Raw genomic sequence first — 23603 nt, forward strand, 5'->3', positions numbered from 1 at the left:
AAATTTAAGACTATGAAATCGTTTTTTTTATTGTTTCATAATTCATAATAAAATGTTTTAGTTTTTTTTAAATTAACAGTAAACATATATGATGCAAACTTTCCATCAAATTTTTTATTCTAGAACACTTATATACTTGCAATCTTTTACCAGCTCTAGTCCTCCCTAGAAATGGCACTGTAAGGGTTAACGTCGCATAGCCTGTGTTTTAGACACCAGGCACTAGGTGTCCTTTTTGGCAAAGAGAAAGAAGGAGAGGGGGAAGGAAGGAGAAGGAGGAGTGGAGCGAAGGAGGGGTGTCTGTTTTTACGTCTGGTTGCGTAGGAAAGATCATGGCGGATGGAGACTGATATCCCCCCCTTCTCTGCCAAAGCCCGGGAGAAAAAATTGAATAAGCTAAGGGGTAAGTAAACATTAGGACTAGTGACTAAGGCGAGGCAGCACTGGCAGCACACAAGCTGTTGTCCTGTGGCCTTGTCACTTTTACAGCAGAGGGTGACAGGGCGAGCAGGCACCCAGGCGTCCATACTGGGCCCTGCAGGGAATAGGAGGGTTAAAAGCTAGCTTTGGAGTGGGCAGGAGGAGAGCAATGGCTGCTGTTCACTTGCTTGTGTTATGGTTGTAGATTAGGGAGAAGGGAGGGAGAGGGGGAGGGGAGAAGGGCAGCAAGAGGAGTGCTGTGTGAAAGGAGACAGGAGATGAGCTGAATGTGGATTTCCATATACTGTCAGTTGTTGGTGACATGATTGTAAGCTCTGCTGGGCAGGCGGCTTTGTGCTGTCCACATGTGTGTCTCTTACGGTGCAGTCACTGTGGCAGCGCTCCATGTTTGCTGCTGTATTTACACTGGGATCATGGGGGCAGCATTCCTTGTGCTTAGCCCTCCTACGTTGAATGTAAACTTATGCCTGGCATGCCCTCGCTGTTCTGTGCCTACATGACTGGCAATGCACATATTACTTTGAAGCCAAGTGCGAGGGCATTCTTTACTGACCGCTCATTAATAAGTGTTTCTGCCTATACTACATCTCTTCATCCCACTCATGGCCGCTCTCGCCCGCTATCTCTGCTATTAGATTATAAGCTCTTAGGGCAGGGATCGACAACCTCTGGCACTCCAGCTGTTCTGAAACTACAACTCCCAGTATGTTCCATTCATTTATTTGGGAGCCAAGTGAGAGTGCATGCTGGGAGTTGTAGTTTCACAGCAGCTGCAGTGGCATTCATGTCTTTATATAGGATATATTCCTACTGTACAGTAAAGTTTACTGTGCCCCCATGAGCCTCTGCATCCCTTTCACATTAGCTGTAAGTCAGCCGCACCGCCGAGTGTGCATGTTTATGGTGGAGTCGGTTGAATGATCATTCAGCTGACAGCTTTATTAACGAGGACCTGTCACCTCTCCTAACATATCTGTTTCAGTCACTACTTGCATATAATAACTATTCTGGAGCATCATTTCATATCACTTAGTTGCACTGTCCCTCTGTTATTCCTGCTCAAAGTTTATGAATGAATTGTTGACAGGATGCAGTAGGTCCAACTGGGTGTTACCAGTTGGGAGTGTGTCCCTGCCCAACTGTCCAATCAGACTGTGTCAGACTGTGCAGGGACAAACCCCCAACTAGAGAACCTATTGGACTTCTTGCATACTATTAACGTTTCATTTCTAGACTTCTAGTAGGAATAATAGAGTAATGGCCCAACATAGACTTACGGTATATGAAAAGACGCTCCAGAATTGTCTTTACAAGTGTCACATCAGGAGGTGTGTTTTGGAAAGAAAAAAGAAATCTTAGGTTGTGCTGACAGCCCCAAAAAAATTTGGAAAGGTGATTGTCTTTATTTATTTTTTAATGTAACTCGTTTCGGGATACTGAAACACCCCTTCTTCAAACATAAATAACATATTTTTATTTTCAAAACTCATCCACTTTGCCACCACTGTAAATGTTGCCGATTCTCCACATACAATTCCACTGCAAATGTTTCTGATGTATGTCCCACCCTAACCCCAAATAGAAGTTACTCCGTGTGCATTCCGTTTCCATATGTCCGTTCCGCAAAAATAGAACATGTCCTATTATTGTCCAAATTACAGACAAGGACAGGACTGTTCTATTAGGGGCCAGCTGTTCCATTTGCAAAATACGGAATGCACATGGACATCATCTGTATTTTTGGGGATCTGTGTTTTGCAGACCTCAAAATACATACGTTTGTGTGCAAGAGGCCTTAATGAACATTAGACACTTGTGTGAATCGCAGGAAATTGTTCCATGAGTAGCCCGTGGCCTCCAAACCACATTGTGGCTGCTGCTCATTCTTAGAATTGGAATATTTTACCAAAACACGTGAAGTGTGGTTTCTGCGAAAAACAGTACACATACATGATGTCATGAAGATGATATGTCGTATTGTGTAATTTATTTTGAGACTTCTTTCTCTTATATCTTGTAGAGTGGAGCTATCGTAGTCCATTTGCTTCTGTCCTACAACTGCACACTGTACAACTGCCCTGGAGATGTACGCTACCTATCTGCCGAGCAGCTGGTGACACTAAAGAGCTCCATGGAAACCTAACACTGAAGCCGTTCCTTGTCTTCCCCAAAAATTTGGTCAATTGAAGGCCAGTACTCACTATTTACAGGAGCATAAGTCATCATCTGGTGGAGTTTACTCTACTATTGTTTGACCCCCAGGTAGAGCTGCCTCTACAGCGTTACCTTTCTCCTGCAGTCATGAGGAAACCTGGACATCTCAGGGGTAATTATCTGTTGTCTTACTTATTTTACATTTGTCATAAAACACCCAGGCCCAAATTTACTAATCGTAAAGACTGTGTAGACCTGCACCAGATTTATCACAGGGGTTCAGGCCGGATGATAAATCTGGTGGAGGGATAGGCACTTTTCTCTGACTGTACCAACTATTGGTAGGCTTCCTCGTTACAGAATTTTACACCAGAATTGTGGCACATCTTAGAGCTTTGCTCCTTTGCACCAAACTACCCCCCTTGTTCAGTATGTCAAGTGTAGAAACACTATATTAGCCAAATTAGACTGATTTTTTGATGCAGACACATTAGTAAGTTTGGGCCACAGTGTGTACATTATACGGTTACTCAGCCCCTTCACACAATATCTCCACATCTTCCAATATCTGATAAAAAATACAGGACACCTCCATGACATACACCAGCAGCAATTTCTCCCAATGTTCTTACTTTGAGAGCCCCCCCCCTCCACCCACAAAAGAGTGCTGACATAAAACTGATAGCCATAGTACACATGCAATAAAGACAGTCTCAGTGTTCCCCATAAGAAACACCAGTACCCTCATTGTGCAAGCCACAGTGCTCCAGCCGAAGACTTCCCAGAGTCCACAGCCCTGATAGGGCATATGTATATTGTAGAAGGGTGTCCACTTCCTCTCTGAGGCAGAACAAGGAGACCCTAAAATAATGAGTCTGTCACTCTGGTCTAAACGACCCATCTATACATTACATGACCATGAAATACTAAATTTCTACTGCAGCGGGGTTGAAGTGGAAATGTCTGGCTAGATGTATCTCTCAGCTGATTGCTATGGTTTAGAAAAAACAGTCCATTGGGTTCATATTTAAAAGGGTTTGGGGAGACAACTCCTTTACACTTGGTTCTATGTCAGTAAAGCAGAAGTTTTGTATACTTATCAAGCAGATTCAGCACTCAGAGAGAGTGACCCCTTATTTATTTTATTTTAGCATCAGACTGGAAGGATGGTAGGAGACATGGCCGACCGGCGGACATGCACACACATCAAGGTATAGTTTAACACTCTCTGCTCGTATCAGCTGAATAGGGTTTCCTCCAGAAACAGCTCCACACCTGTCCATAGGTTGTGTCTAGTTTTTTAGCCCAGCTCCATTGAAATAAAGGGAACTGATCTGCAGAACCCCACATAACCTGTAGACAAATCTCATCCATGAGCTGCAGAATGGTTCTGCACGGAAATTGACTAGTGAGTCAATTTCTGCTGCAGATTTTGGAGATTTCTGTCCTAGCTTCTGCAGAACGATTCCAGAACGACAACCGCAGGGGATCATGCACACTGACACTGTACAAGTGGAATATTGTGGTTTGCACTATATAGGGCACACTGGCTGACATTGTGTGGGTTTACTGTGACTGGCATTGCCATTCATAATTCAGCTACCACAGATTTTTTTTTAAGGAGGAAAGAGTTTCCACCATTGGAATTATGAAGAATAATGGCTGTGATTTATTGAGAATATTAGAAGACACCACCAAGTTTTCTAATAGTCTTTGTAATTTACAGTAGATGGTACATTATCCTGTATATCATACATTTTAACATGCCATTTGTTTAAATACAGACCACACGCGCACCATACATATATGCACTCTATATACACACACCATAAATACTTGCACAAATAACATTCATCACTACAGCAAAAAAATATATATACTTACTGGCCTGATGTCCACGCCATATGAAATTCACAACACATACACAGCAGATGGGGCACATATCCAATTACCTAGCCATATGTTGAGACACATATTTATGAAAATGCGCAGTTGAAGGGGGTGTAAGAAGTGTGAATATGAGCAGGTATGAATATATTCTGCATATCATTTTTCATCCATCTCATTGGGGGACACAGGCATTGACCATGGGTATAGCTGTTGCCGCTAGGAGGTGGACACTAAGCACACAAAGTGTAAGCTCCTCCCTCTTCAGCTATATCCCTTCCTGCAGGGACCAAGCTAATCAGTTTTAGCTTAGTGTCTGTAGGAGGCAGACCTTCCTGTGTTGCAGGTCTGCTAGTTACTCATTTTGTCTTTTTTCAGGGTTTTTACTCCAATCTCTTTGTGGTTCTCAAAAAAGAGGGGATGGTCCGTCCCGTTTTCGACCTCAAGGTGCTCAACCGTTTCCTTCGCGTCCGCAGATTCCGGATGGAGTCACTGAGGTCGGTCATTGCGTCCATGGAACTGGGGAAGTACCTGTCCTCGATAGACATCAAGGACGCTTATCTTCACGTGCCCATATGCGTCAGTGATCAGAGGTTTCTCCGGTTCGCAGTGGGTCCATTTCACTACCAATTTGTATCCCTCCTGCTCGGCCTGGCCACGGCTCCCAGGGTCTTTACGAAGGTTCTGGCAGCAGTCATTGCTCTGCTCCATGCCAGGGGGATTGTGGCGATCCCTTACTTAGACGACGTCCTGGTGAAGGGTCCGTCATTCCAGGGGACAGCAGACAGCCTGAGCATAGTCCTTGGCACCCTGGAGCGCTTCGGATGGATCGTGAACAGAAGTCTTGTCTTTATCCATCGCAGCGATTGACTTATCTGGGCATGGTACTAGACACTTGTCAGGCCAAGGTGTTCTTGCCTCCGGAAAAACTATCCGCTCTTCATCTTCAGATTCACTCATTGTTGTGGCCAACTTCAGTTTCCATTCGTCGCTGCATTTGGGCTCTGGGGCACATGGTTTCTGCCTTCGTAGCAGGTCCCTATGCTCAGTTCCATACCAGAGCGCTTCAGCGAGCCATTCTGTCTAGCTGGAATTGCTCCCCAGCCTCCTTGGATCGGCCCTCAGACGGTGGATGGTCTCTCCGATATAAACGTCAGGTTGTTCGTTCCTCCCTTTCCGTTGGAAGGTGTTAACAACTGATGCAAGCCTCAAGGGTTGGGGGGAGTGTTGGAAGATCTCTCTTTTAAAGGGGTATGGTCACGCAAGGAGTGTTCCCTTCCAATGTTCTGGAGTTGAAGACGATTCGACTCTCTCTGCGACATTAGGCCCGTGCGGATGTAGTCCGACAACTCCACGGCGGTAGCATACATGAATCACCAGGGCGGCACCCGGAGCCCGACAGTCATGAAGGAGACGACGCTGATTCTCAGCTGGGCGCGGAAACATGTTCCGGCACTGTCGGCAGTTTACATACTCGGCTTTGACAACTGGATCTCGGACTTCCTCAGCCGGGAGCGTCTCGTTCCCGGTGAGTAGGCTCTTCGCCCACAGGTCTTTCGGGACATCTGCAAAAAGTGGGGTCAGCTGAATGTGGATCTTGGGGCCTCACGCTTCAACAACAAGGTTGAGGACTTTGTCGCACGGTCCAGGGACTCCAGGGCCCTGGCATGCGACGTGCTAGTGATCCCGTGGAGTTGGTTCACTATTCCTTACGTTTTCCCGCCTCTTCCTCTCATTCCGCGTCTCCTCTGGAAGATCAGATTGGCCACGCAGGGTGTGGCACGCATCCCTAGTCGCACTCCTCGCCGACAAACCTTGGCGTCTTCCTCTTCGGGAGGACTTGCTGTCACAGGCGCCGATCTTCCACCCGAATTTAGGGTCGCTACATTTAACGGCATGGCTGTTGAAGCCGCCGTACTGAAGGCTCTGGGTTTTACGGATGCACTGGTCCAGACTATGATTCGTGCCAGGAAGCCGTCGTCTTCCAGAATCTACCACTGGACTTGGAAGTCCTACTTAAGTTGGTGCGAGTGGAGACAGCTGTCTCCCGTTCGTTTTTCTTTGCCACAACTTTTGGCTTTCCTGCAGTCGGGCATGGACTTGGGGCTGGCTCTCGGCTCTCCCAAAGGGCAAGTGTCGGCTCTCTCCATTCTTTTTCAGCGAAATTTAGCTTCACTTTCGGAGGTTCAGACTTTTCTGCAGGGGGTGGCGCATGCTGCGCCCCCTTTCCGTCCTCCATTGGATCCTTGGGATCTTAATCTACTGCTCAACACTCTCCAATCTTCTCCGTTTGAGCCTTTGCAGCAGGTGTCGCTGCATTTCCTGTCTTATAAGGTGGCTTTTTTGGTTGCAACTACTTCTATCCGTAGAGTGTCGGAACTCGCGGCTTTGTCATGTCGGTCACCTTTCCTAATCCTCCATCAGGATAAGGTGGTCTTTTGCCCTATGCAGTCCTTCTTACCAAGGTGGTGTCGACATTCCATCTAAATGAGGAGATTATTCTTCCTTCATTTTGTCCGGACCCGCCTCATCCTCGAGAACAGTCGCTCCGTACTGTGGATCTGGTGTGTGCAGTGCGTATCCATCTGTCCCAGATGGCATCTTTCAGGCAGACAGATTATCTGATTGGCAGAGGGGTTGTAGTTAAGCCCACTCTCGGGGACTGCTCTGGAACGTCCCATGGTCAATGCCTGTGTCCCCCAATGAGACGGATGAGAAAACTAGATTTTTGTACTCACCGTAAAATCTGTTTCTCTTCCGTTCATTGGGGGGGACACAGCTCCCACCCAGTTTTTTTATTATGGGCCTTTTCGGGCCTGTGTGGTTCTGGTTTTGCACATAATGTGATTTTCTTGTGTCTGGCTTCTCCTACTGCTTTTGCACTAAACTGATTAGCTTGGTCCCTGCAGAAAGGGACATAGCTGAAGAGGGAGGATCTTACACTTTGTGTGCTTAGTGTCCGCCTCCTAGCGGCAACAGTTATACCCATGGTCAATGCCTGTGTTCCCCAATGAATGGAAGAGAAACAGATTTTATGGTGAGTCCAAAAATCTAGTTTTTCCAGCTTCCGGTACGTCAGGGGGTGCACAAACCTTTTTCTGGTCAGAACGCCACATTGTCATATTGAACCACTCCAAAGGTCTGCAATAAGACTAGAACTAGATGGTGAAATGTAAAACGCAATTGTACATCTCAAAAAAGTCAACACAAGGTGTTGTGACATGACTTTTTTAGACCTGCCAAAAAAAAAATAATATACCACATGTCACATTGTGACACAAATGAAGCATCATGATCTTCATCTCACCTAGCACATTGGCAAGTTATTCCCTCCTAAAATTTAAAGGGGTATTACCATCTGAGACATTTATGTCATATACAAATTATATGTCATAAATTTCTAATAGGTGCAAGTTCAACTTATAGGACTCCCACCTATTGGGATGATGGGGGTCCCCCTTCTCCAAAGTGTAGGAGATCAGGCATGTATGTGGCTCTCTCAACTGTAGATTATGGGTGTTGCGGTAACTTCTTAGCATTTCACAATTACTATGACCTACAATGGGCATAGGGAAAAAAACACAATGCAACAGCACTCTGCAGACACAAATAAAGTACAATAATGCCAAAGTTTAAGAAAATATTCTGGTGTTAATGCTATGCTTATTTAGTAAATTTGAGATTCTTGGCAAATACATTTTGTACAAAATTATTTGGGCCCATCTGCCGACGCCAAGGCAATCTCTGTAAGGCGGGAACCTAACACTAAATACTACCTGTAATGTGCCATACTGGACACCATAAAATACAGGGAATGCAGGTTCCACATGCATGCTGGATTTACTCTGCTTTTTACAATTTTTGGTGCCATAATGGCCTCCTTTAAATCCAGGGAATGCAGGTACCAACATGCATGCTGAGCCCATTCTATACCTCTCCTGGTGCCAGACGGCTTCCAATAAATACAATGAGAGCAGGCTACAGCTCTATACTTACACTAATTAAAATCAGCCTATGGGGCAGACAGGCTGGTCAGGGGTACAAGACTAACTGGAGTCAGACACACCTCCAACTCCAGTACAACTGCAAAAAAAGAGGGTCAGTCAGCACATCTCAATGCGCAGCTGCACGCCACCATGGCTAGAAACACGAAGGAAAAAAACACAATGCAACAGCACTACAGTGTACATAGCCACATGCATGGACAGTCACCTCTAACTGAAATACTCCTTTCTGGAATGCCAAACAAGGGTCAGTGGACCCCCCCATTCTCCCAATATAAAAAGGTTCCAAAGATTGATTCACAGTGCACAATTAGTACTCCCCTGTCAAAGCTTGAGATCTGTGTGCTACTCATCTTCTCTTTGCGTGGGCTGCAGCAGGTTGTGTACCCCTTTTGTACATACTGACAGCTGATTCAGGTTGGTGGATGTCTCTCTTGGTACAATATTTACTAGGGGTTCCTATGCCACCTCTGAGCCTCAAACCTCACCTGACCATGTCTTACACATATGTAGGATAGGGGCATTCTCCACTAAGCTCTATGGGAGTAACAAGGACAGCCGAACCAGCGACTCTCTTGGACTCCAAAAGAGAGAGCCAGAAGCATGCAGAGCTACATCCTGTTGACTTAATAGGACTGTTGAGAAGCCATCAGAGAACTTCTATATTCCTGAGAGTGGGGGGTTCCAGAGGGGAACAGTGCACACTCTAGCCTGTATTAGTAACGGAGTTGTAACCAGAAAATTCTGGGCAAGGTTGATAGGAGGAAACGGTCTTGGCAGTAGGGACCACCTAGCTCCTCAAGGTTGTTGAGTCCTGCAGGCATGTGCCTCGTGTGCGCTGTTAAGCATCAGTGAATGCGATTTCCAACCTACTGAATAGTGCTCCACCCCATGAATCCATTACACTTCTTCTCGCAAACTATTTTGGCTGGGTCTCGCCATTGTTTTAATGACATAGCTGGAGGTTACATTTTAGTCAGCAGGATATTAAAACTTCAGCATTTAGTTTTTACGACATTTTTTTTCCCATGCAATGCTCAGAAACATTAGACAGTAAGTTATTGCCAAGTGCGCTAATGCTGCAAAGGACTGATTCATTTACTACCGGCGATTTAATCAGAGTTCAGAATGAGAAGTTTGTGTCCTTCCATTTGCTGTTTGGCAGCAGGCAGGTCGCCTTGGAAAGATGACACTATACCTAATTAAATTAAGAATTACCTATGAAACTCTAGAGCTTGGCAGGCTGCTTAGCGAGCATGCAGTAATATTGTACACCTTGTGTTTTCAGTAGACAATCAAGCAGATTCATGATTATTTAGAACCATGGCTGCCTATACAAAATATCACCAACTGCTGGTACATGCAAAGCAGAACGGGTATATACTTGATGTAGATTTTTTTTCCCAATTTTTATAATATATGGGGTAACTGGGATGGTATTGCTTGTTTCTTCACCTCTTCCTTGGTCATTGCCACATTTTGGAGGTGTATGCTGTTAGCCCCTGTAGATGGCCAAATTCACACTTTTTACTTTTCATGCAGTTTTTTTTCTTCTCCAGCAGGCATGGAGCAAAAAGAATAGAATGCCATGCACGCAGGCTTTTATTCTTTTTTCATTAATCAGATTTCCTTTGATGTAGTTATCTATTAACAAAGTTCAAATATGGAGCTACCTAGAACACCACAGCAGTCGGCTTTGAATATTCTACTTCAGGATACGTAATAAAAGTTTCTTTTGTTAGAAAAAAAATCAGACCATGTGAGTGTATACCAAACCTGTAAAGACACCATATATTCACATGTAGCGGTTAAGGTGCGGTTAAATCTGTATCAGTGTTGTCCAATTAAGGCTACTTTCACACTAACGTTTTGGCTTTCCATTTGTGAGATCCGTCATGGGCTCTCAAAATCGGTCCAAAACGGATCAGTTTGGCCCTAATGCATTCTGAATGGAAAAGGATCCGCTCAGAATGCATCAGTTTGCCTCCGATCAGTCACCATTCCGCTCTTGAGGCGGACACCATAACGCTGCTTGCAGCATTTTTCTGTCCACCATGTGGTGAGGAGCAAGACGGATCTGTCCTGGCACACAATGTAAGTCAATGGGGACGGATCAGTATTCTCTGACACAATCTGGCACAATAGAAAACGGATCCGTCTCCCATTGACTTTTAATGGTGTTCATGACGGATCCGTCATGGCTATAGAAGACATAATACAACTGGATCCGTTCATGATGGATGCATGCGGTTGTATTATTGTAACGGAAGCGTTTTTACAGATCCATGACGGATCTGCAAAAAATGCTAGTGTTAAAGTAGACTTAGACAATGCTAATTTGTTATAAAGGAACCACCGTTGACCAGCTTTAAACGGAATCTGTCCCCCTGATTTTGGGCTATTATCTACAGTAAGTCATAAGTAACACTGCAGATATGAACTTCAGATCACTATTTTTTTCTTTTCCTACTTTAATTTTTCTTTTCCTTGCTGTCAGCACCCAAATCTGCAATGAAACGCACAGTCTGAACTACTGTGCTGTTCTATCATAATGGAGAGGACTCGTGTGCGCATGCACAGTAGTCCTGACAATGTATTTCAAAGCAGCTCTGTGTGACAGCGCTGACAGCGGGTGAACAGGGGACTGTAGGCAAATAGCAATCTGAACTCCATATCTGCAGTACCTCTCATGTATTACTGTAGATAATGGTCCAAAACTTGGGGTCACAGATTAACATTAATTTGTCCTAGAATCTAGCATCAAGTGTGACTTCCCCAGCAGTGCCACAATAGTGAAGTGAAGAATGATATGGTGCCAGTTGAAATCAAAGGGCTGTTCACTGTACAAACATGTTGGGCCCTTCAGAGAGGAAGAGAGACCATCTTTACAACCTGTCTCTGCTATCACTAATTTCATATTCTATATCCCTGAATGAGACTCCTCTCCTTTAAAGGTATTTTCAGGGACTTACAGATTGGTGGCCTATCTTCAGAATAGGCAATCTATCAGATAGTTGGGTCTCCAAAACCCGGTACCTCCACTACCACTAAGTTGTTCTAGGCAGCCACCGGCACCAGAACCTATTCAGTGGATGGAGGCTCCATTCTCTGTGTCGTTTCCTCCACCAGCGTACTGCGGCTCAGATCCTATTCACATTCTCGCCACAGCCACTACACAGTGGACTGGGCCTTGTTCTTTTAGTTCCATTCACAGTATAATTTCCGGCACTGGTGACTGCCCAAATGAACCAGGGGCGGACTGGCCATAGACCCTACTGGGAAACCTCCTGGTGGGACAGTATCCAGGGGTCCGTCTGAGCTTATTTTGTGCTGCTGGGGAAGTATTTTGAGAAACACTGAGGTATTTGGCTCTGTTGAGATGATATAATGTGCTACAATATGGTATTGCTGGCCCAACCTACTTGTGTTGGTCCTGTCTTCTGTCCTGACTACAAAATGGGGCCACTTTAATTTCCCAATCAGCCCCTGGAAGTAGCTGATCTGATATTGATCACCTGCCCTGAGGATAGGTCATTGGTATTTAAGACTCAAAAAGAACCCTTAAAGGGAACCTGTCACCGGGATTTTGGGTATAGAGCTGAGGCCATGGGTTGCTAGATGGCCGCTAGCACATCCACAATACCCAGTCCCCATATCTCTGTGTGCTTTTATTGTGTAAAAAAAACGATTTGATACATATGCAAATTAACCTGAGATGAGTCCTGTACGTGAGATGAGTCAGGGACAGGACTCATCTCAGGTTAGTTTGCATATGTATCAAATCGTTTTTTTTTTACACAATAAAAGCACACACAGCTATTGGGACTGGGTATTGGGGATGTGCTAGCGGCCATCTAGCAACTCATGTCCTCAGCTCTATACCCAAAATCCTGGTGACAGGTTCCCTTTAAACAGCTTCTGAGTGGCTAATAGAGTTCAAATGTCAGGGCAGTCAGTGCTTAACTCTGCAAGGGGGTTCCTGAATGTTCTTGCAAAGTTTGCAGTTGCAGGAGAGCCCGCTATCAGTGACAACTGGGCTGTCTATAGAGAAGCCAGGGCTGCTTTTGTAATGTTGTTCCCTTCACTGTTGTATACAGAGAACTCATTGAGTGCAGTCTATAAAGGTCAGGAAGTGACAATGCCAACAGTGCCAGTCGTCATGTGATCACCGGGGGCCAGGTGACTGCATGAGCTGCTTGGTCATAGCAGACCCAGATCAGCGATGCGGTTAGACTTTACAGCATTGTAAATCCTCTGGGGGCTGTATTCTTCCTAATATGCCCCAGGTATAAGAGAAATCAGCAATAAAAAAATGGAATGCCCTCAAAGGTCTTGTTTGACCTTATCAGGGGCACTGTGTAGAAGAAAAAAAAAAACTGCCACATTGCAACTTCTAGCCACTGTCTCCGGTAACCATATCCCATACATCCCGTATGTGAAATATGGACCTTTTTTTCCTTTTGCTAACATTTCCCAGGTGTAAAAAATAAATACAAAAAATATAGTAAAATAAAATGACGTAAATGCAGTGTGTTTAAAAAGTGAATAAAGCTCAAAATCCTTCTAATAGCTTTCATTTCTATACACACAAATGCATTGGGAACACTACACATTCTATTCCAAATCAAAACATGAAGAAAAATATATCAAATTTGTGTTGTTCCTCTAAAAAAAATTAAGAAAAGTTAATATTAGACTGTTCAAAAATATAGCAGTGTTTGTATTCTTCTTTACAAACTCAAACATTCACTTCATAAACTGAAAAATGTTTGGAGATTTTGCTTTCCTTTGAATCACGTAACTAATATTTAGTTGTATAACCACTGTTTCTGAGAACTGCTGTACATCTGTGATGCATGGAGTCAACCAACTTCTGGAACCTGTGAACAGGTATTCCAGCCTAGGATGATTGGTCTACATTCCACACTTCTTCTCTATTTCTTGGTTTTGCCTCAGAAACTGCATTTTTTATGTCACCCTACAAGTTTTCTATTGGATTAAGATCCAGGGATTGGGCTGACCACTGCATAACGTCAATCTTGTTGGTCTGGAACCAAGATGTTGCACGTTTACTGGTGTGTTTGGGGTCGTTGTCTTGTTGGAACACCCATTTCAAGTGCATTTCCTCTTCAGCATAAGGCAGCATGACCTCTTCAAGTATTCTGCTGTATTCAAACTGATCCATGATCCCTGGTATGCGATAAATAGGCCCAACACTGTAGTATGAGAAACATCCTCATATCGTGATGCTTGCGCCACCATGCTTCACTGTCTTCACAGTGTACTGTGGCTTGAATTCAGTGTTTGAGGGTCATCTGACAAACTGTCTCCGGCCACTAGACCCAAAAAGAACAATCTTACTTTCATCAGTCCACAAAATGTCTCTTTAGGCCAGTCAATGTGCTCTTTGGCAAATTGTAACCTCTTCAGCACGTGTCTTTTTTCAACAGGGGGGCTTCTTTCAGATAGCTTGGCTTCACATAGGCGCCTTCTAATTGTAACAGTACTCACAGGTAACTTTAGACCTTCTTTCATCTTCCTGGAGCTGATTGTTGGCTGAGTCCTTGCCATTTGGGCTATTCTTCTATCTATTTGAATGGTAGTTTTTCTCTTTCTTCCACGTCTTTCAGGATTTGGTTGCCATTTTAAAGCATTTGCAATCATTTTAGCTGAGCAGCCTATCATTTTCTGCACTTCTTCTTTATATGTTTTCTCCTCTCCAATCAACTTTTTAATCAAGGTACGCTGTTCTTCTGAACAATGTCTGGAACAACCCATTTTCCTCAGAATTTCAGAGAGAAATGCACTGTAACCAGCATGTACAACATTTGCTGCCTTTCTTCCTTAAATAAGGGCAATAATTTCCACCTGTTTTTCAAAGAATGAATGACTTCACTCATTGAACTCCACACTGCTATTATATTGAACATGCCCCTTTAAATTAGTAATTCAATTACACAGAATCAGCAGCATGCATGTCATGACTGTTGGGTCTGTTGGATTTCTTTTACTCTACTACACCTGCTAGTAAATTATTTGCCATTTCTACCAAAAACAGTGATTGCTGAGGTTAGTGATGTCTGACTGCTATTATTTTGAACACAACTGTATAAAGCCCCATGTGTCACAAAAGAGTCACAAAAATTATTTACATAACCGAACAGGAAATAAAGTTATTGCCTTCAAAGATACATACACTTAAAAAAATGAGGGGGGGGGGCTAAATTGCCTAGTCTTGAACTGCTTGACCCAGACCCATGGGTTTTCTAAGACTGCAGCTCTACAAGGAGACTTTGAGGACTACATTCAGGTCTTCTCATACATCTTCTGGGGCCTCCTCTAGTTATGTTACTCCTCCAGTTTATTCCAGTTACAGTACTGCTATACATCATATATCACCAGTGAGAACTGTTTTAGTCACAAGGTTCCCGTGTTCAGACCATTTTGAATTTGAACAGCCATGGTATGTACTAAGACGCTATTGTGCTGAAACCTTTGATCACATGATATTTTTGGCACGTGAAAAAAAAAAATATGAAAGTAAGATTACTTGGAAAATGAATTTCATGCCCAGACAACTTCTCATCCTAAAGTGCACTATAAAAGAAGCTTTCCATCGTTCAATGCTGCCGGGGAGGAGTACAGTTCTAACTAATCTCATACATGCTTATGCCTATAATTTATATGTGTGGCCAGTGTTGTAGCTTAGCTCTCATACAATATACACATCGGTTTTGTAAGGATCATAATACATTGCTCATAGCCTGCTATTGTTTTATATTGGGGGCTCACAAAGGTTCCCCTTGAACAAGCTAAGTGACTAGTCCGCGCACTATTTCGTATATCCCAGTGTGTAATCCATGCGTTGCAATGCGGATCTGTGTATCATATTTGATCGGCGATTTCAGAAGGCTGTAATCGTAAATGTATAACTTCTTCCTGTACAGGCCACTTCAGTTGGGAAAAATATCTGAAGGAGACTGGATCTCAACCAGCCCCTCCTCACTGCTTCAGACAGGTGAGATGTGTGCGAGATATACTGTGGATATTTTACAGTGTAGCTCCACATCTGATTAATACTGCCTACACGCCACAACCTCAGCATTTGTGATATATTTGTACTGCATATCCACATACTCATTGACTTAATATCAACTATGACTTTCTTTAGGTATTGCTCATAAGCTGGGTTGCAGGGTGATGGTTATTAAGGGGGTTTTCAGCTTGCATCGATATCCTTAAAAATAATAATTTATGAAGAGAGCTGTAATTTTGCAATGTATTTTGTTTACTTTTATTTCTCCTATATTCCATTCTGGGCTGTGGTCAGATGACCATGTCCATGCAGCTCCTCCTTACTGCAGGGGCAGTGATAGGGGAGTATCTATGTAACTAGTTAGGTGGGAGGAGCTATAAACTAGCTGGTTGTTAGGGGCAGTGATAGGAGAGTGTCTATTTAACAAGCTGGGTGGGAGGAGCTATAAACTAGCTGGGCATTAATAGTGGCAGTGATTGGGGAGTGTCTAGGTAACTGGGTGGGAGGAGCTATAAACTAGTTGGGTGATAGGGGTGTGTTTGTAACTAGCTTGGCAGGAGGAGCTTTAAACTAGCTGGTTGTTAGGGGAAATGATAGGGGAGTGTCTATGTAAATAGCTGGGTGGGAGGAGCTATAAACTAGCTGGGTGATAGGGGAGTGTCTATGTAACTAGCTGGGTAGGAGGAGCTATAAACTAGCTGGGGGTAGTAAGGGGCAGTGATATGGGAGTGTCCATGTAACTAGCTGGGTGAGAGAAGCTATAAACTAGCTGGGGGTAGTAAGGGGCAGTGATAGGGAAGTGTCCATGTAACTAGCTGGGTGGGAGGAGCTATAAACTAGCTGGGTGTTAGGGGCAGTGATAGGAAAGTGTCTATGTAACTAGCTGGGTGGGAGGAGCTATAAAGTAGCTGAGTGTTAGGGGCAGTGATAGGAAAGTGTCTATGTAAATAGCTGGGTGGGAGGAGCTATAAACTAGCTGGGTGTTAGGGGCAGTGATAGGGGGGTATCTATGTAACTAGCTGGTGGGAGGAGCTATAAGTTAGCTGGCTCGTGATTTGGGAGTGTCTATATAATTAGCTAGGTGGAAGGAGCTATGTTAGGTGGGTGGTGTTAGGCGAGTGTCTGTAACTAGCTAGGTGGGAGGAGCTATAAACTAGCTGGGTGTTAGGGCAGTGATAGTGGAGTGTCTATGTAACTAGCTGGTAGAAGGAGCTATAAACTAGCTGGGTGATAGGGGCAGTGATAGGAGAGTGTCTATGTAATTAGCTGGTGGGAGGAGCTATAAGTTAGGTGGGTAGTGTTAGGCGAGTGTCTATGTAAATAGCTGGTGGGAGGAGCAGTGATTGGGGAGTGTCTATGTAACTAGATAGGTGAGAGGAGCTATAAACTAGCTGGGCATTAATAGTGGCAGTGATTGGGGAGTGTCTAGTTAACTGGGTGGGAGGAGCTATTAGCTAGCTGGGTGATAGGGGTGTGTCTATGTAACTAGCTGGGTGGCATGAGCTATAAACTAGCTGGGTGATAGGGGTGTGTCTATGTAACTAGCTGGGTGGGAGGAGCTATAAACTAGCTGGGTGTTAGCGGCAGTGATAGGGAAGAGTCTATATAACTAGCTGGTGGGAAGAGCTATAAACTAGCTGGGTGATAGGGGTGTGTCTATGTAACTAGATGGGTGGGAGGAGCTATAAACTAGCTAGGTGTTAGTGGCAGTGATAGGGGAGTGTCTATGTAACTAGCTGGGTGGGAGGAGCTATAAACTAGCTAAGTGATAGGGGAGTGTCTATGTAACTAGATTGATGGGAGGAGCTATAAACTAGCTGGGTGTTAGGGGCAATGATAGGGAAGTGTCTATGTAACTAGCTGGGTGGGAGGAGCTATAAACTAGCTGGGTGATAGGGGTGTGTCTATATAACTAGCTGGGTGGGAGGAGCTATAAGCTAGCTGGGTGTTAGCGACAGTGATAGGGGAGAGTCTATATAACTATCTGGTGGGAGGAGCTATAAACTAGCTGGGTGATAGGGGTGTGTCTGTAACTAGCTGGGCGGGAGGAGCTATAAACTAGCTGGTTATTAGGGGAAATGATAGGGCAGTGTCTATGTAAATATCTGGGTGGGAGGAGCTATAAACTAGCTGGGTGTTAGCGACAGTGATAGGGGAGAGTCTATATAACTATCTGGTGGGAGGAGCTATAAACTAGCTGGGTGATAGGGGTGTGTCTGTAACTAGATGGGTGGGAGGAGCTATACACTAGTTGAGTGTTAGGGGCAGTGATAGGGGAGTGTCTATGTAACTAGATTGGTGGGAGGAGCTTTAAACTAGCTGGGTGATAGGGGCAGTGATATGGGAGTGTCCGTGTAACTAGATTGGTGGGAGGAGCTATAAATTAGCTGGTTGTTAGGGGCAGTGATAGGGGAGTGTCCATGTAACTAGATGGGTGGGAGGAGCTATAAACTAGCTGGGTGTTAGTGGCAGTGATAGGGGAGAGTCTATGTAACTAGATGGGTGGGAGGAGCTATAAACTAGCTGTGTGTTAGTGGCAGTGATAGGGGAGTGTCCATGTAACTAGATGGGTGGGAGGAGCTATAAACTAGCTGGGTGTTAGTGGCAGTGATAGGGGAGAGTCTATGTAACTAGATGGGTGGGAGGAGCTATAAACTAGCTGTGTGTTAGTGGCAGTGATAGGGGAGTGTCTATGTAACTAGATTGGTGGGAGGAGCTATAAACTAGCTGGATGTTAGTGGCAGTGATAGGGGAGTGTCTATGTAACTAGCTGGGTGGGAGGAGCTATAAACTAGCTGGGTGTTAGTGGCAGTGATAGGGGAGTGTCTATGTAACTTGATTGGTGGGAGGAGCTATAAACTAGCTGGGTGTTAGGGGGAGTGATAGGGGAGTGTCTATGTAACTAGATTGGTGGGAGGAGCTATAAACTAGCTGGGTGATAGGGGAGTGTCTATGTAACTAGCTGGGTAGGAGGAGCTATAAACTAGCTGGGTGTTAGGGGAGATGCTGGGGCTGTGGCAGAAAAAGTGTATCTTCCGTTTTGTTGGATTCAGCAACAGGAAGTGCTACATACAGGGTAGAAGCAAACCAGAGTGATCTGTCTACATGGTGAAAACAGGTCAGGAGAATTGAATTTTTGAAAATTGAAAAAAAAAAAAAAAAAAGAGAAGATGTACATGAGGTAAGCAACTACATGAACATATCTGTTTAAAACCATAGTAATCCCAGAAAACACCTTTAGGCTACTTTCACACTAGCGTTCATAGGTCCGTTCGTGAGCTCCGTTTGAAGAAGCTCACGAGCGGACCCGAACGCCTCCGTCCAGCCCTGATGCAGTCTGAATGGAGCGGATCCGCTCAGACTGCATCAGTCTGGCGGCGTTCAGCCTCCGCTCCGCTCGCCTCCGCATGGCCAGGCGGACAGGTGAACGCTGCTTGCAGCGTTCGGGTGTCCGCCTGGCCGTGCGGAGGCGAGCGGATCCGTTCAGACTTACAATGTAAGTCAATGGGAACGGATCCGCTTGAAGATGTCACCATATGGCTCAATCTTCAAGCGGATCCGTCCCCCATTGACTTTACATTGAAAGTCTGAACGGATCCGCTCAGGCTACTTTCACACTTAGAATTTTTTCTAAGTTATTAATGCAGACGGATCCGTACTGAACGGAGCCTCCGTCTGCATTAATATGATCGGATCCGTTCAGAACGGATCCGATCGAACGCTAGTGTGAAAGTAGCCTTAAGGTGTCCTTTAGCATGGAAATCACACAATCAACCGGAACAGCTGAGATTTTAACTTCAGCATGCTGACAGTTTCCTTTTGCTACATAAACATTTTCATGCATTTTGAGTCTTCATGTCCACAGCAAAATGTCATTATTTGGAAAGCTGATATATATTTTTTTTTTTACAAGGTCTTATTTTTAGGGAAAAAATTGTCAGAATCAGAATTAATAGTTTTTTCTCTTCTTTTTCGCAAGTCTAAGTTAGTTTGTTCAATCAGTAATATTTAATCCAGAATGAATCCTTTTTTTTCCGTGGACGCTGCCGTGGACACTTCTTATCATTTCAGCAGGGTTCCTCTTTTGTCAGTTAAAGGGGGTTTCCCAAATTCAAAAATTTATGGCCTACCCTTATAGGCCTTTTTCACACAGGCGAGTTTTCCACGTGGGTGCAATGCGTGAGGTGAACACACTGCACTCGCACCGAATCCGGACTCATTCACTTTAATGGGGCTCTGCAGAGGAGAGGTGATTTTCACGCATCACTTGTGCGTTGCGTGAAAATCGCAACATGTTCTATATTCACGCAATGAAGGCCCCATAGAAATGGGGCTGCGTGAAAATCGCAAGCACCGGCAAGCGAGTGCGGATGCGGTGCGATTTTCACACATGGTTACTAGGAGATGATAGGGATGAGCAACCCAAGACCCCATTAAAGTAAATTCACTGTATTATTTTCTCTTATAACATGGTTAGAAGGGAAAATAATAGCATTCTTAATACAGAAAGCTTACTAAAATGTCGATTGAGCGATTAAAAATTAGAAAAATAAATTACTCACCTTATCTACTTGTTCGCTTAGGCGGCATCGTCTTCTTTCTTCTTCTTTCAGGACCTGCACAATGACGTAAGGCTCTTCTATCTTCATTCAGCAGTACCTGCGCTGACGTCACCGCACTCACCACGTCCTTTTGCAGGTCCTGAAAGAAGAAGAGAGAAGACAATGCCGGCTGCGCGAATAAGTGGATGGGGTGATTTTTTTATTTTATTCTTTAACCCCTCAATCGACATTTTAGTAAGCATTCTGTATTAAGAATGCTATTATTTTCCCTTATAACCATGTTATAAGGGAAAATACTAAAATCTACAGAATACCTAATTCAAACCCAAACTTCAGTCCGGGTCCGGGTTCGGGTACCACAGTCAGTTTTTTTTCACGTGCGTGCAAAACGCATTGCACCCGTGCGATAAAAACTGAACAACGCAATCACAGTCAAAACTGACAGAAATTGTGTGCGCACTTACGCGGGTTTCCCGCAATGTACCCGGGACACATCCGGAGCAAATGCGGGACGCCCGTCTGTAAGAGGCCTTAGGATGTACTCCCCACGCACAGCCATGGCTCCTTTAGGCCTCTTTCACACAAATGATACGGATTGGCTCTGGATGCGTTCAGTGAAACTCGCACCATTTTGCAAGCAAATTCAGTCCGTTTTGTTTGTGATTGCGTTCAGTTTTTTTTCCGCGTGGGTGCAATGCGTTTTGATGCGTTTTTCACGCACGTGATACAAAACTGAAGGTTTACGTGAAAAATGCGTTGCATCCGCACTTGCTTGCGGATGCAATGCGTTTTTCACTGCAGACCCATTCACTTCTATGGAGCCAGGGCTGCATGAAAAACGCAGAATATAGAACATGCTGTGTTTTTCATGCAATGCAGAACTGATGCGTGAAAAAAAAAAACGCTCATGTACACAGACCCATTGAAATGAATGGGTCAGGATTCAGTGTGGGTGCTGTGCATTCACGACACGCATTGCACCCGCGCGGAAAACTCGCTTGTGTGAAAGGGGCCTTAGGCCCCTTTTATACGGGCATGACAGATTGGCTCCGGGTGCTATCAGGGTGTGCTCAGTGAAGCTCGCACCATTTTGCAAGCAAGTTCAGTCACTTTTGTCTTCGATTGCGTTCAGTTTTTTCTGCGCGGGTGCAATGTGTTTTGATGCGTTTTTCAAGCGTGTGATAAAAACCTGAAGGCTTCTAAAGAACATCTCTTAGGCCTCTTTCACACGGGCGTCAGTTTTTTTGCCCGGATAAGAGCCGGGTGCGTTGCAGGAAAATGCGCGATTTTTCCACGGAAGTGCAAAACATTGTCATGCGGTGCACTCGCGTGAGAAAAATTGCGCATGTTTGGTACCCAAACCCGAACTTCTTCACAGAAGTTCGGGCTTGGGATTGATGTTCTGAAGATTGTATTATTTTCCCTTATAACATGGTTATAAGGGAAAATATTAGCATTCTGAATACAGAATGCATAGTAAAACAGCGCTAGAGGGGTTAAAAAAAAATAAAAAAAAATAAAAATTTTTTTAACTCACCTTAGTCCACTTGATCGCGAAGCCCGGCATCTCCTTGTGTCTCCTCTGCTGAACAGGACCTGGGGTGAGCTGCTGCATTAAATATAGGTTAAGGACCTTTGATGACGTCACTCCGGTCATCACATGGTACGTCACATGATCTTTTACCATGGTAAAAGACCATGTGATGACCGGAGTGACGTCATCAAAGGTCCTTAACCTCTATTTAATGCAGCAGCTCACCCAGGTCCTGTTCAGCAGAGGAGACACAAGAAGATGCCAGGCTTCGCTATCAAGTGGACTAAGGCGAGTTAAATTTTTTTAAAAAAATTTTTAACCCCTCTAGCGCTGTTTTACTATGCATTCTGTATTCAGAATGCTATAATTTTCCCTTATAACCATGTTATAACGGAAAATAATAATGATCGGGTCTCCATCCCGATCGTCTCCTAGCAACCGTGCGTGAAAATCGCACCGCATCCGTACTTGCTTGCGGATGCTATGCGATTTTCACGCTTCCCATTCACTTCTATGGGGCCTGCGTCGCGTGAAAATCGGACAATATAGAGCATGCTGTGATTTTCACTCAACGCACAAGTGATGCGTAAAAATCACCGCTCATGTGCACAGCCCCATAGAAATGAATGGGTCAGGATTCAGTGCGGGTGCAATACGTTCAACGCACGCATCGCACCCGCACGGAAAACTCGCCCGTGTGAAAAGGGCCTTAGGCCTCTTTCACACGGGCGTCATGTTTTTGGCCCGGATAAGATGCGGGTGCGTTGCAAAACATTGTAATGCGTTTTGCACGCGTGTGAGAGAAATCAGCATGTTTGGTACCCAAACCCGAACCCGGACTTCTTCACAGAGGTTCGGGTTTGGGTTAGGTGTTGTGTAGATTTTATAATTTTCCCTTATAACATGGTGATTGATCATGTGATGAACCATGTGATGACCGCAGTGACGTCATCACAGGTCCTATTCCTCAAAGAAGAAGACAGAAGAGAAACCGGGCTGCGCAAGCAAGTGGATTAAGGTGAGTTAAATTATTATTATTTATTTTTGTTTTTTTTAACCCCTCCATCCCTATTGTACTATGCATTCTGTATTAAGAATGCTATTATTCTCCCTTATAACCATGTTATTAGGGAAAATAATAATGATCGGGTCCCCATCCCTATCGTCTCCTGCGATTTTGACGCAGCCCCATTCACTTCTATGAGGCCTGCGTTGCGTGGAAAACGCACAAAGAGGAGCATGCTGCGATTTTCACTCAATGCACAAGTGATGCGTGAAAATCACCGCTCATGTGCACAGCCCCATAGAAATTAATGGGTCCGGATTCAGTGCAGGTGCAATGCGTTCACCTCACTCATTGCACCAGCGCGGAAATCTCGCCCGTGTGAAAGGGGCCTTAGCAACCATCAGTGGAAAACGCATCGCACCCGCACTTGCTTCCGGATGCAATGCGTTTTTCACTGAAGCCCCATTCACTTCTATGGGGCCAGGGCTGCGTAAAAAACGCAGAATATAGAACATGCTGCGATTTTCACGCAACGCAGAACTGATGCGTGAAAAAAAACGCTCATGTACACAGACCTATTGAAATGAATGGGTCAGGATTCAATGCGGGTGCTATTCGTTCACGTCACGCATTGCACCCGCGCCGAAAACTCGCTCATGTGAAAGGGACCTTAGTCAGCTGACTGGTGCTGTTTGGGAGGGGGGGCTAGAGTTAAAATCCCACTAATCAGATTTTTATGGCCTGTTAAGGACAAGGATGCTGAGTGACTTTACAGGCTAAACGTATAATTAGCTGAGGATAGCTTCTTTCTACTTATGTGTCTACCAATTATTTTTTATATGCCAGTATGTAATAAAAGTTTGATTACAGCCAACAAAGTTGTCAAATACAGTAGGGAGGAGGAAGAGACCTATTTTACATGGTTCAGTTGGTACAGACAATCAAACACAATCTCTAGTGGCACAAAAACAATAACCTA

The 23603-nt window shown here is 44.5% G+C and overlaps 1 protein-coding gene across 2 annotated transcripts in view; it reads left to right on the forward strand.

The window, feature by feature from the left end:
• Positions 1-283: 283 nt before the first annotated feature.
• The window catches only part of SCMH1 (Scm polycomb group protein homolog 1), a 47179-nt gene continuing 23859 nt past the window's right edge, over positions 284-23603 (forward strand). Inside the window, exons 1-4 of one of the 2 annotated variants that reach the window (XM_044287975.1) lie at positions 284-403; positions 2462-2767; positions 3747-3806; positions 15434-15504. In XM_044287975.1, coding sequence (XP_044143910.1) covers positions 2743-2767; positions 3747-3806; positions 15434-15504 — 156 coding nt within the window. In that variant the 5' untranslated portion in view covers positions 284-403; positions 2462-2742. The remainder of the gene's footprint in view (positions 404-2461; positions 2768-3746; positions 3807-15433; positions 15505-23603) is intronic. The other variant, XM_044287976.1, reaches the window with a different exon arrangement.

Source organism: Bufo gargarizans, chromosome 3 (genome assembly GCF_014858855.1).
Source record: "Bufo gargarizans isolate SCDJY-AF-19 chromosome 3, ASM1485885v1, whole genome shotgun sequence".
Classification (NCBI taxonomy): domain Eukaryota; kingdom Metazoa; phylum Chordata; class Amphibia; order Anura; family Bufonidae; genus Bufo; species Bufo gargarizans.